The 20,135-nt window shown below is 33.5% G+C and overlaps 3 protein-coding genes across 6 annotated transcripts in view; 2 read left to right on the top strand and 1 right to left on the bottom strand.

Moving 5' to 3' along the window:
- Window positions 1-963: 963 nt before the first annotated feature.
- Window positions 964-3,718, bottom strand: LOC106122025 (chymotrypsin-1). Its single transcript, XM_013317872.1, has 6 exons — window positions 3,515-3,718; window positions 3,142-3,290; window positions 2,682-2,850; window positions 1,911-2,033; window positions 1,491-1,616; window positions 964-1,240 (listed from the first exon to the last, which is right to left on the bottom strand). The coding sequence occupies exons 1-6, from the start codon at window positions 3,659-3,661 to the stop codon at window positions 1,010-1,012; spliced, it is 945 nt and encodes a 314-aa protein (XP_013173326.1). The 5' UTR covers window positions 3,662-3,718; the 3' UTR covers window positions 964-1,009.
- Window positions 3,719-4,538: 820 nt separating this feature from the next.
- Window positions 4,539-9,874, top strand: LOC106121986 (trypsin-2-like). Its single transcript, XM_013317827.1, has 7 exons — window positions 4,539-4,795; window positions 5,413-5,514; window positions 6,592-6,704; window positions 7,065-7,227; window positions 7,863-7,985; window positions 8,237-8,371; window positions 9,651-9,874. The coding sequence occupies exons 1-7, from the start codon at window positions 4,667-4,669 to the stop codon at window positions 9,864-9,866; spliced, it is 981 nt and encodes a 326-aa protein (XP_013173281.1). The 5' UTR covers window positions 4,539-4,666; the 3' UTR covers window positions 9,867-9,874.
- Window positions 9,875-19,542: 9,668 nt separating this feature from the next.
- kn (EBF transcription factor knot) overlaps window positions 19,543-20,135 on the top strand; it is a 42,131-nt gene continuing 41,538 nt past the window's right edge. For 3 of the 4 annotated variants that reach the window (XM_013317823.1, XM_013317824.1, XM_013317825.1), the window contains exon 1: window positions 19,641-19,721. The gene's annotated coding sequence lies outside the window, so the exon portion shown is untranslated. Of the gene's footprint in view, window positions 19,722-20,135 lie in introns of all 4 variants that reach the window. The other variant, XM_013317826.1, reaches the window with a different exon arrangement.

Below are 20,135 nucleotides of genomic sequence, written 5' to 3' on the forward strand. Positions count from 1 at the left end.
AGTGATCTGTCTTAGATAATAGAGGCAATATCAATAAGCTCCCACGATTGTACCATTATGGAGGAAAAATGAGCATAGACAAGCATAGATGGATATTAACTTTAGGTTGAATTAATCTTCTTATAGTTAGAGTTTATTTATACCTTCAACACTGAGTTTAGCCCCGTGCTAAGCTTTTTTTAAGAGGTATAAAAATATATTATACTTGGTTTTGATTCTTTTATTTTTAACACGTTATCTTTGTTAACCAAATTATGACATTTTCTCTACTATTTAATACTTTACAAAGTCCAATCTAAAGACTATACAATTGCGATAGTATGTATGATGTTCTTACTCCGTGAACTAATCATAATTGAGGACTGATTAACGTTGATTTTAAATTGAGAAAGTAATTGCTTTAATAGCTAGGATATTAGAGACAATAAAGAGGAAAGATTCCTGCAAATTGTCTATAGTCAGTTTAAAAATAGAGAAATTTGCTGTTATCATCGAGCCAAGGCTCACACTAGAAATGAAGACAAATAAACAATTCTTAGGATATGTCGAGACAAGGCATTTTAAATCGTTTAATTTTCCTACAACTAAGAATTAAAAATCAAGAGTGAGGCGACAAATGTCTTCGCTTGAGTTAATATTTGTCCGTCCAGTTTCTAGTACTTATACTTTGGTATGTACCGAAAAATGTAGTCATGTTTACAGAGTAACTGGATGTTTATAAGACGCTCGGCTTAAAATTCATCTGTGATAAATTACAACAAACATATTTTAAGATAAAGCGAGTTTGGTTATTTGAATTAATAAAGATGGTTTACTGTAGTTTTTACCGCCATATCTAAACATCTGGAAACTTTGTACAGCCTGCACTACACTTTGCACTGATGTACAATGCACATTAATAAAAAAATCATTTAACATTTACATTGGATACTTTTATTGATTTAAAATAACGTTAAATAATCCAGTGATTCTCTTAAAATTCTAATCGTATTTATGAAATGAAACAAAATCAAAGTGATAAAGATTGTGCCAGTATAATTATAGCATGAACAAAATGTAAAATACTTGTATGGATTGAACAGGATTTGTTTCTTTCTATGTATTTATAAAAAGATGAAACTCTTGTAAAAAAGGATCCCACTCTCAATCGGTGACCGCTTACGATTCCCACCAACACTCCTGCGTTCTTTTCATTGGGATCACCGGTTCCCTTGCAAACTAATGGACCACCAGAATCACCCTAAAATTCCAATATATTTATAGTGCTGGAAATTTGTGTTGATGCGTCGGGATCAAAAGTACGCTTTTGAACGACGTGCCAATTCAAAAGCCGAATTCACTTTTAAATGTTTCTCTATATCCAATTTCAACAACCATTCCTCTTTGGCTTTAGCAACACTTTTACCCGTCGATCTTATTTGCAACAGTATGGTTGTCAAATGGGAGATTAAAAATAGTAAAAATAAATAAGATTAAAAGTTGCTACTTGCCTTTCCAACATCAGTAACCACACTAGAAGTACAGACAAAATGGCGCATATTCCTATAATGTTTACGGTTACATATACTCCTAGGGACAATTTCCAGATGTGCCAAAAGTAACTTTTCTGACTTAGCCTGAAAGAGAATATCACGGACACTTTAATATTATTAAAATGCTATTCTAGTGATTGATGTATTTATATTTTTACTTTTTAAATATTCATTATTGTCTAATTTGTCTAGTTTTAAAACTCGCGGCTATTGTCAGCGTAAAAAAATGAATTTTCGTTTTGTGTTATGTGCACGGAATATACTTGACTAAAATGGAGACAACAATATGCGTCAATACAAATGTAATGACGATGGAATTTGTCGTTAAAAGTATATAACCACAATAAATTCAGAAACAGTCACTTTAAGAGTACTCACATTGCCGACGCTTACAATTTGACCATAGCCAGAAACCAGACACTTGCCTGTGTAGTCCGCGTACTGCTTTGCGTAGGGTATAGGACCCACATTGCTGTTGTATTTGAAATCTTCTAAAAGGTACTGTCAAGAAGTATATAAAGGATTTTATTTTTTTATTATTACTTTTACATTCAAACTTATACAAGCTCATATTATATACGTTAAACTAAAAATCTAGCCGTATTTTCATATCATAAAGATTAAGAAAGATAATAATTATTTGATGTTATTTACTAGTTATTAGAGCTTACTTGATTTTAAATTACAAACTGTAGCTTACAAATTATTGAAAATTAACTAGCATTAAAAGAATAACAGCTTTGTATTTAATGGAAAGACAAAACCAATTTATACAGAATAATAAGTGCGGAAATTTTTCCGCTATTGCAAACTTCCTTTCGAACTGCTTAAAAACTTTTCTGACGGTCTATTACAAAAGTAACCACCGATTTATTTATATTTTTATGTAATATATTATACTCTATGAGGTACCGATATATATAAACAATCAGCGTTCAGACAAAGGAACAGATTACAGATTTCCTAAGAACAATCCTGACATATATTTATCGTTTACTGCACCTGCGCAGACAATCATTTGTCTTAATGCATACTATTTTCCTAGAATATGTTTTGCACTTAAGTTTTAATAAAGATCTGTCTTTTGGCGTTTGATATCGATAACCGAGGTATATTATAGTATAATTGCTACAAAATAAAATTGCATACCACAAGAGCAATGTCGTCTTTTGGGAAATGGTAAGTTTTCGGGTAGATTGCATACTTTAGTCCTCTCCATTGGCCCTCAACTGTATTGTCCGAAGTGGGTCTCTGGCCCCTATTTTTAAGAGTGCCCGCCGCTGCGAACTTGTTGTACAATTTTTGTTGATCTACGCGCCTATAAAGAAACTGTAAGACTTCAAACTTGCTTGTAATAATTATTATTAAGTACTAACTATAAGCAATACTATAGTAAATATGAGATGCCACTAATGATTACATCATCTATATCATTCAAATAAAGTCGCGACATTATAATATTTTATTTTTCTGCATTAATGTCATTCTTACGAATGAAAGAAAGACAGGAGCATCACATTTAACCTTCACTTTTTTTGCAAATTGCAAATTAGAGATTAGATATGATATGTTGACGTTAGATGAAAATAATAAGAACACTAAAACGCACCCAATTTTTACGAAGATCTTAACACACATGCTCATGTCAGGGACGAAGCAATGTGCAGCAGAGAGCACTTTGTTAGGAGCTATTATTGTTCCGCCGCAGAACGTCATATACGTTTGCCTTGTTCGAGAGGACAGCGCTTTGAATCCAACCTTATATCAGAATAAATTTAGTTACAATATGATAAACAAGGAATTACACATATCAGTAAATTTCCCCAATATTAATTCTCAAGCTGGTTATTAGTAACTTACTATCACTTCCTTCAATTTATGGATTCTATTTAGATGTATGGTAAATTTTGTTTCTTAGAGGTAAAAGTTGGTATTTCAAGAAGCATGTCCATGACAGGAGGAGAATTTGGTGTTAAGCATACCTGATACGGGACATCCCCGAGCTTGGCCGGCCAGCCGTTGACAACGCGAGGATAGTAATCTTCGTAGAATACAGTTCTATTTGTTTGCGATAAACAATTTTCGAGAATTGTGAAGAAGACGAGAAACACGAATTGATTTACAAACATTAACACATTAAAATTTATCTAAGAGAAAATGTAAATTGACATTGCTTGGCCAAAATTTTAAAGACTTTTGACAGAAAGAAATATTCAAGATTGACAAATACTAAACAATATCATTTATATACTACCCATAGATTTACCAAGATTTACAATTTCGGCAATTTAACCATTACTATAATAGAATTTGCTTTTCAATGTACATCAACCATATTTATTTGGTACTAGCTGTCGCCCGCGACTCCGTCCGCGTGGAATTAAAAAAACTTAAGAAGTAGCCTATGTTCTACATGTATACAAAATTTGAGCAAGATCCGTTGAGCCGTTCCCATCCATCTAAACATTCGCATTTATAACATCAGTTAAAAGTAAGATAAAGAATTTACACAGTACTTAAAAAGTGATGAAATTGTTTAGGTCATCGTAATTGTAGTTGCAAAGCTGTAGCAGGAAACCTTATCACATGGATTTACTGCACTTTGATCCAGTGGAATGAATGGAATCTGAATGGATTATATCCATTATAATCCATTTGTAGGACATCAAACTGTAGCAACCGGCGGATTAAACCAGCCGTACGAGAGGAAATAAAGCCATTTACGGATTTACTTATAGGATTAAAGAGAGAAAGATTAAAGCCGCAAAGATTATTCATGTAGAAAAAATCAATCCAACGCAGTACACCGTTCTCAATTGATTATTTATTTAAATATGCCTAAAGAAATTATTGGAATTAGAAGAAATTAATGCATCCATAAACTCCATTCACATCTCCTAAGTATTATAGCAACATTATTTTCATCTATTCTTACATTTCCAAGTCAAACATCAACAAAGAAATATTTGTGAAATGACAATATTGTCATATTTATCACATGACAAGTTCATTTTAGATCAACACTTTTAATAAATTTACAAATAATTAATATTACAAATATGTTTTTATTATGAGATAAACTTCGATAATGTGTTGTTAAAATTAATAGTTTGATTTTCATAATGTACATATAAATGAGGGGAATAAGGTGTAAACGCACCTTAACTGTAATAATTGTTTTACTGATGTTTTTTGAACAATATTTGTGTAAATTGGAGCCCTTTGTTGAAGTTGTCACTACTAACGGTACTTTCAACTTTATTGTAAGTATCCAATACATAAAATATGACTGTAAACAAGTATTTAAGTATTTGGTAACAAAGCATACTGTGGCAAACCTGCGTAGGTTAGTACAGTCAGGTGCATAAATGTGTATATATTGATAAAACATTAAAAACTTGTGCAGGACTTGCATACTTATTTTGATAAGTATGCAAGTATCAGTCTTTATCATGTATTCATGGTCGAAAGCATATGAATGGACACGTGTATACATTAAAAAAACAATAGCTTGTACATGTTTCTAAACTGTAATAAATGTATCCATACTTTCGCAGCTGACTGTACATACTCACGGCATCCATTTTCTCTAACAGCCATAGTATCCTAACTATTTTCTTAAACATATTTACACAATTCATTCTTACTGTCTTTTTCTCTTGTCTTGAACTATAAGTTTGATTTAAATATACGATTTTGAAGTGTGTTTGCAAGAGTTTGAATACACGAAAAGAGTGTGCTAATAACACCTTTGTAGTTAACTGATGTTATGTTCTGATTTATATTTTACTATACCTTTTTATGACTGTTTATTAATTAATTAATTAAAATTACTCCGAGGATTAGATGTTTTCTTAATTATTGATTTAATATTTTTAAGGACGTATTGAATGAAAATAAGAAATACCAGGCCATTCAGGACTTTTGCCCTTTGAAAATAGTTGGTGGTAAAGCAGTCAGCAGTGCTTTGGTGCCTTATCAGGTAAGTTAAACTCACTACATTTCGTAACTTTCACACCTGTCACTGTTGCTGTGGATTTATAATAATTCCTTATAGTGTTACTCCTACAGCCTGGATTAAAAATATATAAATAGTCCACATGTTCTTCCAGAATATGTTCTACATCTGTGCCAAATTTCAACGAGATCCATGCAGCCGTTCTGGAGATATCTTTAAGCAAACATCCGTCCATCCAATCATCCAAACATTCTCATTTATGATATTAGTAAAATTTCATTAAGATCCGTTGAGCCGTTGCAGATATACCTTCAAACAAACATTAATCAAAACATTCGTATTCATTAGTAAGAGTATTAGTAAAATATGCAATATCTTTGTAGTAAATTCTTTGAATCGTGGAAAAAGGCTAGTTATTATATATTTTTCAGGTTTATTGCATTACACATTCCTACGCGTAACAATACAATGGTCAATAGCTCTATAAATCAACTCATTTAAAATTCAATACGAATACGACAAAAACTTACTACACCGAATGTGTACGAATCGTGACCGATTACATAGTAAAGACAAAGGTTTTTTTTTAATAAAAAAGGCCTGTCGATCAAAAAAGTATTTATGGTCTATTATTTGAATAATTTAAATCTTACTGATATTATAAATGCGAAAGTTTAGATGGACGGATGTTTGTTAGAAGGTAACTACAAAACGGCTCTATGGATATCGATGAAACTTATCATAGGTGTAGATCTTAGTCTGGAAGACATAGGCTACTATTAAAATCCGCACAGAGTGTCGGGCGATAGCTAGTTCACTATAAAATAATAAATAAATATTCATTCATTCATTCATTCAAAAAATAGAGCTATTTTCCACACAGTATCCAAATGTTAGCTTTTATAGTATAATACTCATACCATGGCAATCATTTTTATCTATATTGACAACTATAGTAAAACTTATAGTGGGTATTCGTAAATATTATTAATCTTAGCTTAGCGTATTTCGACCAATATAAATTGTGTAAAATAAATCAATGGCTGCTGTTTTCTTGATTTTGTGGTGTTTTTTAACGTTTTTTGATAATTTACTTTTCAGGTAGCGTTAAGAAAACCTCATTACATTGGAATGTATTGGGACTCGTTCTGTGGTGGGTCACTTGTCACTTATAGATATGTCCTCACCGCCGCGCACTGTATCGTCTCCGATAAGTAAGTGTACTATAACAAGATTACAATGTACATTGCGTTTTCACCACCGAAACACCTGTACAAGAATATGTTCATCTTTGTCATTCATAATAAAAAAGGAGAAAGAAATATGTTTTTGTATTTATACAATGCTTCCAATTATGTATTATAGTTCGCATAGCGTTATTTAAAACGTCTTCAAATTGGGACTTATATATAATTGCGTTGCATGCGTTGCTTTCATCACATCCCCTTTTTTAATTTCTCATCTTTTTGGTGTAATACATTTAAAATATATGCTTATGAGTTTTTTTGATAGTTTATTTTTTGTTCGCTTTAGCTGTTTGTTCGCTGCTACTCATAAAATATAATTGTGCACAGATTAAAATTAATAGCAAATGATATCCGAGTGGTCGCGGGTTCTGCGGTGTCAGGGTCGGTGTTCCTCACCATGTATTTCGAGAATTGGCGCAGCGTCGACCATTACTACATACATATGAACTACCATACTACATTCTGGGAAAATGACATTGCCCTACTTAACGTAAGTGTTATTTACATATTTTTCTTGCGTTTCTACCGAACATTTCATCTAACTGTGGGTTTATGAGACCGCTATCTCCGTTGAAAACATATTGCTAACTCTGTTCTGTTAAATATAATGACAGGGATGATGAGATGATTTACTCAGAAAATTTGGTCTCAGAAACTTACGATAAGTCTGTCGTAACGAATGGATAATGATATTTTGTGTAATTGTGTGTTGAACATCCCCTCAATTTTGTGTTCTCTACACATTTCTTTTTATAATCTAAGGAGATACGTTTCTAACAACCAATGTTAATAATGTTAAGAGGTAAATCTTAACAAGACCACGTTGTTGTGCCTTAAGTATCTGTTGAATAATTCTACTAATATTACCTACTAGATATTGAAGTTAGTATAATTGACTATAAGAGCAGGTGGTCTTTTATAATAGAAACATTCAGAATAGTTTTAAAACAGAACAAGTATTATTATTTTACCATTAAGGAAATATTCATCATAGCTTATATGAAGATTAGAAAATAAGATAAATTTAAAATTAAAAAGATCTTTGTTATAATACATTTTTATATTGAAAACTCTATTGATGGATTAATTGTAGCACCAAAACAAGCTTATGTCACATTTTTTCAGTTGGAAAAGCCATTTATCAAATCAATAGCGGTAAGACCTATACGCCTACATACCGCAGATTTAAATGTGAACGTCGACGTTGGCTCCAAATGTGTTATTTCTGGTTTCGGCACCAAAGAGAATGTAAGTAATTGTTTTACCGGAATTACGATAATTGAAGGATCATGCTCCATGTTTTATTGAGTTTGAGAATATACATAGGTCCTAATGAATACATACATTATATTCTGGATAAACAACACGAACTAAACCGTAACCCAAACAGGTCATAGTTCAATAGAACTAAATCCAGTCTGGCATGCCTGCATCTCGTCTGTGACTTATTTCAAGTCATGTCAAAACATTTCACCTCGTTTTTCAAATTACTTTTTCAGAACGAGCCGTCAGCGGAGTTGAGAATGGTCTGTGTACCAATTCTACCGACTACGAAATGCGAAGAGACGTATGGTGTGGCGTACCAAAGGGCTTTCTATTGGTGCGTCGGCGCTAAAGGGAAGGACAGTTGTCAAGTAAGTACCAACTCTGAGCATTTTGTACCCCACTTTAAAACTGGTACAAGTTACGAAGTGTAATGTTTCATAAAAAAGAAATAAAAACATTCAATAATAATTAATATATTCCATTGCTTCAATAAAAAAAACTGTGTTTGATAAGACTAGGTATATAATATATGGTCTCAGAAATAAGCTACTTTACATGAGATTTATTTGAATAAAAAGTACACAAATTAATGTTTATAATTTGTATCCGGGTCACACATTATCCCAGTGCTTCTGTTCTTCAAGTCAGGAATGCTAGCAATCATCTGCTTCAATTCGGCTGTAGTGGTTACATTTTTCACCAATAAATTCGCGGTATTAGGTTCTTCGATTGTATGAACATTCTGCGGATGCTTTTCGTATGCAACGTAATAGTTATCATTGATGAGTCGGAAAATGACTTGCCTTTTGATTTCACCATCACATTTACATTTCAATTCTAAAGCTGGTGCAACTTCTTCTATATTCTCAACTACTAAAGTTGGCATTATTATTGAACGAGCTGGGGTATCCGTTGGTCCTTTCTCTGAAGTTACTAAATGTGCAGTTTGATTACCACAACTGCATGCATTAATTTTTTTCACAGTCATAGTATATTTATCACATATAGGGTAAGTTACTACGTTCGGAAATGTGACTATTGGTAGCCATTCTCCCATAAACTTCTCTATTGAAGTCAATTCCGCGGCACCGAACAAAAATAATAAAATAATTCTCCACATGTTTGTACTTTGGAAGAATACTTGTTACTATATTAAAAATGGCCAGTTTAATTTATAAATAATTTCTGGAATGATAATTATTGGAATAACAAAACAGTTTAGATAAGTCATGTTTATATTAATGTGTTGGGTGTACTTTATTGTTCAATAACCGATTATTTATTACTTATAAATATAATTAACATTGCTTTAATGGGTCATTGTAATATATTTTTTTTGATAACATTTTACCAAGTAGTTGTTTTAAATTAAACCCTATTTATTAAATTACTATAGACTCTATACGAAGCCACTTATTACTGTTTATTTGAGAACTACGGGAGTAAAATATTTACAAAATTTTCCAAACATAAACTTTACTCTTGTAAATGAGTTCTTTGGGTTGATTTTTTTTACTTCTTAATCTTATTATTGTTAATACAATGTTAAGAATTTAGTGGATTGAATTTATTTTACCGTCTTTTGTAACCATGAGTATTTAATTTCTGACTATGTATCCTATTTTTTTCTTTACAATGTTTCTCTAGGGTGATTCCGGAGGACCTCTCGTATGCTACGGAGTTCAAGTTGGCATCGTATCGTGGGGCAGCGATTGCGGTATGTATCCTGGAGTTTATACACGGATTCTGCCTTTGACCAAACAGCAATATGTGCCATTTATTCAAAAAGATGCAATTTGTATACGTATGAATTTTGCAGTTATTCTTGTTTGTTTTTTAATATCACTGTATTTTGTTATTTAATAAAGATGGTCTGCACTTTGTTACATATTATCATTTAATTTTCAAATTTGTTTATATTGAGAATAGCGCCATCTATTGGTAGCTTTGAACATGCTTGCTACGACTGCGTCTTAAGTTAATATTAAGTTCGTTAAGTGTGCTTTTAATAGAAGATGTCGCTGGTTGTTTTTGTTTAGTTGAGAAATGTGAATTTCTTTGAAATCTGGTTAATACAACTTAACTATTGTAATAGATATACGCTTTTACATTCAGAAAGTTTCATGATAATCAATTCTTTATAACTAGTTTACACTAAAATAAAAAATTATTTCTGACACTAATTTTAATATAAATGTACGACAAATATGTCTTACTTATTGCAGTAGAATTTATAATTTTAAAAAAGAAAATTTGCAAGCAGACAAACTTAAATCCCATGAGTAAGAAAATAGATTGCTCAAAATATTATTTATTAAACTAAGATTTCAGTACACTAAGACCCGTCTTGCGAAGAAACTTATTTCCGCGTTGATGTAATCTTGGAATTAGTTATAAGTCGATCTCAGACGTCTGCTTGCATTATATATCAAGAGTTTCATTACCGCCTAGGTGCCTCTCTGCCGAACCCCGACGGTGCGGACGTGAAGGCAGCACCCGGAACTCGCTCCATAAATTATAACTTCCGCTAGTTTAGAGATGGATGCCTCTAGTCCGTATCACACTGTAGGAAAATTGCTGTAAACTATTTTGTAATAATTTATCTACTACTACTACAAGTTACAGAGAGAAGTTGATAAGAAAAAAATGAGGTTATCTAAGGAGAGACTTGAGATCTAATTCACCCGTTAAAGTGAAAATCCTTTTAAGCGATGCTTTCCTTTAGTATTATAATATTTATTTTATTACTCAGGTTGATATACAGATAGAGATTTTGACATGGAGACCGTGTTTGTTTTGTCAATAATTAATCAAATTCGGGATCCTATTGTAATATAATTAATTTTGTCTTCATATCCGTAGATAAAGCTATTACATTATTCAAAAGGCTTGCAACAATTATTTATCTATTATTATATTAATACCCCTTATTTTCTTTATATTTCATTACTTGCATATTAGTAAAAACACATTCAATATTATATCATTTTCACAACGTGTGAATAGTTCTCAAAGTGATCGCTACTACGTATTGTCTTGAGAATCGTATTTAATTAGCGAAACCACAGACAGATGGCGCTGCCCAGATATTAATAAATCATCTTTACTTGATGTGTTATATCTTGAATTTTAAAGTAACCAAGAATTATGGTAAATATAAAGATGCTGCTTATTATTTACTTGCAATAAGAAACACTGAACCCTTGAAAAGCCTTTGAAAACTGAGATAACTAAGAAAAACTATGTATGATCTTAGACTTACGTCTTGTCTGAAACAAACACAAACTACTAAGTTTGGTTAACTTAATTGTTAATCGTAAGTATGATTGATGCAATTCCTTTTAAGTTATAACACATGCTTATCGAATTTGTATGACGTCATATCTTGTCTTGTTTTATCCTTGGTTTCCGAGACCAAAATCTATGTACAAAACATATCGTTATCCCTCTTGTTATCTTTGACAAAACAGAGAAAACAATATGTATTATACAAGAGTCTCAGAAAGCAACTATTAGTCGAATTGATATATTTTTTTAAATTTTAAAATGTGTCATGCTTCTTTATCACTATCGTAGCTAGTAACTAGCAAGCCCTATATTCCACAGTCTAGCTAACAATCCCTCTAAGGCGTTACTAATTAGCTTTACTAAGTCCAACTAATTAGAACTATGTCAAACTGAGCTACTGATTAAGTGGTACGAGACTGTTGCACTAAGTTCGCCAAGTTGATTCCAAGTTGTATTGCCTAAGACCGAATCCTGTTAACCGCAACGCTAAGTTGCATTAAGTTACTAAAGTTAGATACTTGCACTTCCATTTTACAACAAATTATTCAGTTAAATAATTAATTTTGTAAAGTTATATATATAGACATGTTTAATTTATATACTAGCGACTTCGTGTGCGCGGAATAAAAAAAAATAGAAAATAGCTTACGCGTTCTTCTAAACTATGCTCTACAACTATGCCAAATTTAATCGAGATCCTCATTATGGAGATACATTCTATAATAAAATATCCATCCATCCATAAACTTTTGCATTATAATATTAGTAAGATTTATATTACATTTCTCTTAACTTAGTTATTCTTATATATTTTCATTTTTATTCAGTGAATTTTCATAAAGTTTAAATTGTACATAAAAAAATTCAGAATGGTTCAAATTTAATTAATAAATATACGTTTTTTATTTGATTTATCGAATTTACACACATTATGTTTATGAGAGGAGTATATTACGTGAAGTGCCCGCGCAGCTAACGAAGTATTGTAAGCCATCTGTTCCCTCACCGCTCTAGTGGTTTTTTGTGTTCTTTGACTTTGATGGTTCGCTACCATACGCACTCAATAATGTCTATCCATTTGGTTCGTTCTGTGACATTTATGCGTGTTATTTTTTAACAAGATACCAAACAATAGTATTGTATGAACAAACTTATGTTCACATATGGAGATAAATGCGTAAAACCTAAAGTTGTCTATTCTTGATATCAAGGATCATTTGGAGAATCTAAAAGCAACAGAAAAGTGTAGATGCTCATTCTGATATTTAACTGATCAAACAATATTCAAAAAAATAGATTTTAGTCTTCTTTAATTTAATTTAAAAAAAAACGAATAATCCAATTTTACGTAAATTCGGAATAAACAAATTCTCATTGTTTCTAACTAAAAAATACTATGTAACCGGTTAATACCAGTTCAAAAGTAACCATAACTGACCATTGGCAGGGGCGAGTCGCTAATGGCATAACAAAAAGCTATTTAAGTGTGGGCCGAGCCGAGCCATTACTGCGCGCATCAGGGTCCGCGCTACGGCGCTTATTAAAAATGTGGCCTGAATATCAAATTGCTATCTATCCATTGTGTTGCACCCTAAAGAGCACAGATACACCAGCTAACCCTCGGATTTTAGAGTGGAATGCACAGAGCAATGAGGACAGAGAGACTAATTAAATATAACAGGGTTTTTAGTCTTTAAGTTTTTTAGTTTTATAAATATGTTATGAAAAAATAGTTTGCGCAAAGAATAGAAGGCGTTTAGTCTCCGAGAGGAAATAACAATAAACACAATATACTCAAACATTTTTAATTATGTACCCGTGGTTGATTATAATTAGTTTACGTCGATAAGTAGTGATCGTATCAGTAGGTAATAAAATATGTAGTAAAGTAGTAAACATAAAGTAAAAATGTCTGTTCATTCCTACTCTATACACAAAAGACTACGGGACAAGCAAAACTGTTATTCAGGGGCACAAGCCCATCCCTAACAGAGCTTTTGTTTGTTTTTTATATAAATAAATTCAGTTGTCACATCTCACATGATAAATGGTACTTCTGACACGTCGGTCATATGGCGAATTTTGAGCCACTTGTCGGCTCAAAGTTTGTTATATCTAAGTTTATGAGGGTCGCGTTTTGATATATGGAAATACTGTTTTTGTGAAGGGAAATTATTACTATTGTTATCGGTTAAGTGGAGAATGTCATGCAAACAAACAAATGACTGAGTACCAGTAAATGAGTAAATAGCTTTAATATAATTGAGTAAAGAAAATTTATTCGTCTCAATACATTTTTTTTATTCGAGCCAAGGGAATGGATTTCGCTGCATTTCGCCTTTGTAGTAAAAAAATATTTAATTGTCACACAAAATGGCCCTCAGATGACAAGCGAGCAAGCGGCGACCTGAATTAGCAGAAATAGCGCATCCTTAATTGCCGATACGTTGTCTACCTTTAATCGACGAAGGAGGGAACGCACCGAAACAGAGTTTTTTACCTTTCTTTGTGTTCATTGCTTCGACAAAATCACTTCCCCTTTCAATTCTTTGGTTATAAAAAAAGAGTGAGAAGGGAAAGATATCTTTAATTAGGCTTCGGGCACGCACACTCATCAGACGAAACGTGAAACTGCTTCCATTTGACGTCTGTGTTCGCTGTAATCGTGGTATTCCACCGGGTGAGCCGGTTCGTGCAAAAGTTGTTGTTTTTTTCTGGCGTTTACTGTATGTGCTGTTAATATCTCAGGTAATTGAAACATTAATATTTTTGACGTTTAATTTATTCACATCAAACGGAAGTTTTCGCTGTCATAACACATTAGTCTTCTAAATTGCAAAACTAACCGAGGGAGCCACTTTTAAGGCGAATTTTTGCGAGTTTAAATAAATAATGAACGCTCAAATCCATTTGCCAGGACTTCCGAATTTTTTCGGCTCCATTACTGCGGCGCGAGGCCAATTTGAAAATATTGAATAATATAAAACCTCCCGAAATATGAATGTGAAGATTATGTTACGTAGAAGCGACACAACATGCGACGGTTGCAAATTATTTTTTACCTAACCTCTACCTCTTTTTTATTTACTTTAATACCAGATTATGTAATGTCAAGCGTTTAATCTGCCTATTCCCTTACAACCATTTCCATTTTCTTTATTCTGTACAGCTTATTATTTTAATAAATCAATGTTCCAACAAAAATTTAAAAAAAATCTTTAATAAGGTATTAAATAAATAACCTTAGCTCAGGATAATTCACTATCAATTACAAACATTTAATACCTATGTGTTTAGCAACTTATTAATCTATGACCAGAGGTAACTGCTAAACGTATTATGACGAGTTCACGTCGCATCTCGCACCGGTGAAATAGAGAAATGGCTGCACATATCCTGCGAAATGTGTCAGAAAACCATAAAGTTAACTGCATTTAACTAATGAGAATTGTATGCGACACAAAAATACTCTAAGAAAAATAATGTTCCTTCTCTCTAAGCATTGTTTTGAAATGGATATTCGAAGCAACAACTAGTCAGTCAGGTAAGTGTAAGCGTGTGTATACTTCATAAAATAATCCTAAAGTAAATGAATCCCTATTTCTCAATTTAAATATTTCTTACGCGTAGCTAAGACGCCTCATTTGAATGAAATAATCCATTTCCTTGCGGTTGACCTTAAACAGAACAATGGGATCTAGATCCAGGCATTACAATTAGGTTACTATTGTGTGAAACCTGGTAGCCTCTTAGGTCAAGATCCTTTGGGAATTATTTGTATTTGAAAGTATCTTTATTTAGAATAAAATCACAATTGATATGATTAAAAGGTGGTCTGTTAATTATTATTCTGAATTCATGAACACGCCTTATGAAAACATTTTTGTGATCGCAAAAAATATACAGTAAAATACATCACGGGGTCTCAGTAGACTTTTAAAATGCTTACCGTGGGTGTCGGCCACAAAAATCTTTTTATGAAACATACCGTCATCTTTATCACTATCTTTGACAATACAGATATAACAATTTCTTTAAAATGGAAATTTTGATCCCAGAAACCCACTGTTAGTATTTTTTTAGTCATTATAACAATGATAATCGTTTTGTTAAAGTAATTGTGAATTGAAAAAAAAACAAAGATACTTGAAAATTATTATAATAGGTTCACTTCTGTGGGCACCTTATTGTAAACGTAAACAAGCATAATAAAATGTTAGGGAAAATTTACACAGTTATAGAAAAAAAGATTGTTGCGTACATTCACCGAGCTGAATCGGAATAGTATCGTACCCCATTAAAGCAATATACAGTAACTTATCCCGTCCTTGCCGTTGGAAACGGACTCCTAGCGATTCCCTTCCTACTTCATTTTAATTCGAAACCTTAAGTCAGCTTTAAATTACACTTTTTGCTGCCCTTATAACACCCCCGACGACTGTCCCGGATTAAGGGCTACCAACGGATACTTTTTCCAGTGCCAAGAAACATCGTAGTACCTTTAGATGCCCCCCGGGGGGTACTTTCAGACCCTTAACGTTTACGACTACACGATTGCTTTTCTATGAAGGGACTAAGAAATGTTCGCGACAAAAACAGACATATGGTTCGACGGAAGTTGATAAGAAATTGATTAAACGAGTGAGTGTGAACATCGCGTCTAGTGGCCACTTGAGTGGTTATAGTTACGACTTTTAACACCCTTGTTTGTTAATTTAATTGCTTCTCATTTTTTTTGCAGATTGGCTTAACGATTTGAACTTACGAATAGCTAAAATGTCTTTAATTAAAAAATCTTTTTTAATTGATTTATTGTAAATATAAGAGAAAGTCATGTTAGTTACACTATTTATAACTCAAGAACGGCTTTAACGATATGGCTGAAAATTGGTGTGGAATAGCTTAGAGCCAGGATACTATTTATTCACACATATTTTTTTTCGAATTTATGCCTTGAATATGCGAATGATTAGATGGATATGATGTGGATGGATGGGTGTTTGAAGATATCTCTAGAACGGCTGAACAGATCTCGATTTAATTTGACATACGTATAGAACATAGTCTGAAAGAACACATAGGCTACACTAATTAAGTTTCTTATATATCCACGCGGACGGATTCGCGGGCGACAGCTAGTATTAATATAAAATAATGGTTTAAACTATTTACGTTATCCGTGTGAATTTACTATTTAAAATCAATATGTAAATTCTGTTAAGTTATAAAAAAACAAACGATACATTTTATTATTAGATTTTGTCAATGTCGGTGCTTATTATCTGACATTTTTCCAACAATGTTTTTGTCTAATTTCAGTCGCTTTGTTACTCAAAGGAGTAGCTTAAAGACATTTATTGAAAGTGCCAGTCAAAATGTTTGCCGATTTGTCGGAACAGCATGTGGTAAATATTGTGGTCATTTGATTTTAAAGAATCCACATTTTTTATTTCAAACTACTGTTTGCCGATGACAATAAAATTCTTTCCAATGGTTAGTAAGTGAAATTCTTAGTGTATACTATCTGTATTTCGTTTTTCTATTGTATGTTATTACAACAGATCTACGATGAAGAAAGTTCAACGAGCCTTTTTTTTATATCAAAAGGTGGCAAACGAGCGAGCGGCCACCTTAAATCGCTGAATAGACATATGCAATTTCATATGCGTTGCCTCCCTTTAATCGACGGTGGAGGGGATGCACAGAAAGAAAATATTTTCCCTTCCCATGCATCCTCTCATCCGGAGAGTCTAATTTCACTTCCCATTCTTTTCTTATGAGAAAAAGGGTGAGACTAAAATTAGGCCTCCGGGACGCACACTCATCAGACGAAACGCGGACTTGCTTCCACTTGACGCCTGTCTTCTGTGTGGTCGTGGTATTTCACCGGGCGAGCCGGGACAATTCGTGTGGTGATGTTAAAGCGGGTTCTATCACTGTTTTAAGTTTACACCATTATTTTACTTTCCTTGCGTATAGTTACTACGAGATCTTAATGTTTGTACACTTTATTGATCATACATCTCAAGTTGTAGTAAAAAACAATATATCACATGGATCAATTCTCTAGGCACTTCTGAGAGGCGTGGCTTAGTGTGGGCGTGTTGAGAGGGCGGTCCCTCTGTGACCTCCCAGAGCACTTTGTGTCCGCTGAGGCCTTGCCAACTTGTTTGTTGTTGTACAAATAACTTTGATATTAGTCATTTTATACGTTAACGTTGCTGTATGAGAGCTTTTTATTAAGTAGGCAAACAGCTTTCTCGTTTTTATGTTAGTTTAAGCTGAATAAAAAATAAACGGAGTGTAATTATATTTCATGGTAGTATTCTTTAATTGCAATAAGGTGACTAAGATTTTGCTATAATTATCTCAACCGAGTCCTTGATTTAGTGATCAAGGTACTCGAATAGTATATGTGTTAAGACTAAACTACTTTGTTATTCTATTGACTTCTAAAAATCTTCCATTGCTTTATTTTAGTCTTTTACTAGTATTTTTATATAGCACTGCTAAAAGTAACTCTTGTCATTTCATTTAAAAATAGATATAGTCGTTAATGTTGGCACAAGAAGTTCAAAATAAAGAGAAGGTAGTTGAATTCCACAATACTACTTATAAAGGGGTATGTTAAAAATCTTAAGCGATTTTTTTGAAAAGACTAGCAATCTGCACTTAGTAGAACGGTATGGAGAAGTTCGGCTTGACTGACTGCTTTGAAACCTATCATACTTAAAATGATCTCACTACAAAACGACAATAACATGGTAACGTTGTATAGATAAAGTATACAGTTTTATCAAAATATAATTCTAAACAAACTGTCTTTTTTGTGTATTGCAAATACATGTAGTCGGTATACCTTTTTATTTTCCATTATAAGAACTTTCAAGCAAAAATGGGTAAGTGTGGTAAGTGAGGAATGAGAAAAAGGAAAGACATTTGAGAAAAAATAATAAGTTAATAGTTTGTATGCAAATGAGATCAAAAATATGCGAAGCAACGCACCGGTGGCAAGTTTTTTATAATATTAAAAAAATTATATGAGTTATTGCGTTATTTCTATTTTAGTTGACCTCAAGATTGTATTGCTGAAACAATCTTGCAAGAGAAGTTCCATATATCTTGACAAAATTAATCGTTTATGGATGTGTATGTATATAATAACGAAAAAGCCTTTACGTGTCACATGAAATACTTAATAACACAATTATCGCAAAATCGACTCTGCTCACCCGAATTTAGTTAAATCAATATGTTTATGAATGTAAATTTACTTATGTAATAGTAACTGTATAATAGTAACTTGTAATTATGATTTGCAATTTATGTTCAATGTAAATCCGTCTATAGTTACCGTTGAGACTACACAGTAATAATTAATGACCCGACAAAACCTGATCTTAGTAGTTAAAGTCAATTCCCACTGAAATTTCATCATTGTCAAGCGAACTCGGTTTAATAAGTAATTCGTGCGCCGAGCGGCGAGCGGCAAGAGGCGAGCGGCGTGGGCCGTCCCCGTGTGGCCGGTGTGGCGCGCCGTGCTGCGTCTCATCTCTCAACCTGTCCCTTACGCGCGCCCTCGTCGAGCGGTCTCTGAGGGAAACCTCGCGACGACCCGCCATTAACATACACTACGACCTCATAGCGGCGTGCACACGACTGTGTTATTCTTTCAAAAATTAAATTATAAAACTACCTAACCTGTTGTATGAAAACAAAATCAAACTATCGACATTTTTGTAAATAGAACATGGCGAGAAATGAAGAAAAGTGGCGCCATCTGCGTCAGTCGCGTTGTCCCGCTCACGAGGCGAGGGCGTGTCCCCAGGGCGCCTCCCACAGTCCGCGGGGACGGACGGGGCGCCGCGAAGCCTTGCACTCGGCGGCGCGCTCCCGCGACGCTTGTTAGTGTGCCGCAAATCCACAGCGGGATCGCCCGCACAACCGGGACCTCTATCCCTCTACGCACATACGAAAATAATATACGGCCCTCTATTCGATAGTTATACAATTTCTTCCAGTCCTACTTAAAATTTTTCTATAACGTTTTAGCACGGTTTTCGCTTACTTTTAAAAATCTTTGGTGTTTTATTTTATCGATTTTGTGTAACGAATTATGTTTCGGAGTTTTAAAAAAAATTAAGTTAAAGAAGGAAAAATATTTTCTTTTTAAAAATTGACTACTACAAAAAGTGCGTGTAGATATTTTGAAAGCGGTTTGTTAAGCGCGGTATTTGCTTAGCTTCGTATCAGTCCGGGGGTGTTCGCGCGCTCTCGGGCGCTTGTGTGGGAGACGCGCGCGCTTCGCGATTCGGTCGGACGAGCTGAACGCGGCGGGCGGGTACACGGGCTCGCCGTGGCCGCCGCTGGACCTAGACCCCGTGGGATGGGGGCGCAAGCTGTACCCGACGGGAGCGCCGAGGTCCTCGGGTAAGTACTAATTTATTTCACTCACATTTTTTTACAAAACATATCCAACGTACACCACTCGTAAAAGTTTTTAAAAACCTAATCTGAGGGGGACAATCAGTTGTCTTTTAAACTGGGTTCCAAACATTAGAAATACATTAAAAAAATCATTACCTTCATTTTAGATTTCGTAGAAAAAAGGCAAAATAATATTTTTAAATTACTGCCACATTCTCATTGAAACTTGAGTTTTTTTTGATTGAAATTCGTAGGAAGATAAGTAACTATTATTATAAAAAGCATGTTACTATTTTAGTTCAGTGCAGTGTTTAATAACAAACAAGTCAAGCACTTTACAAAGTCAAACAGTCGTTCTGAACAAAAGTTGCCGGAACTTCGCTTGTAAAATGTGTTTTGGTAAACGATGCGACAATT

The sequence above is a fragment of the Papilio xuthus genome, unplaced genomic scaffold (assembly GCF_000836235.2).
Source record: "Papilio xuthus unplaced genomic scaffold, Pxut_1.1 DF826933.1, whole genome shotgun sequence".
Lineage (NCBI taxonomy): Eukaryota > Metazoa > Arthropoda > Insecta > Lepidoptera > Papilionidae > Papilio > Papilio xuthus.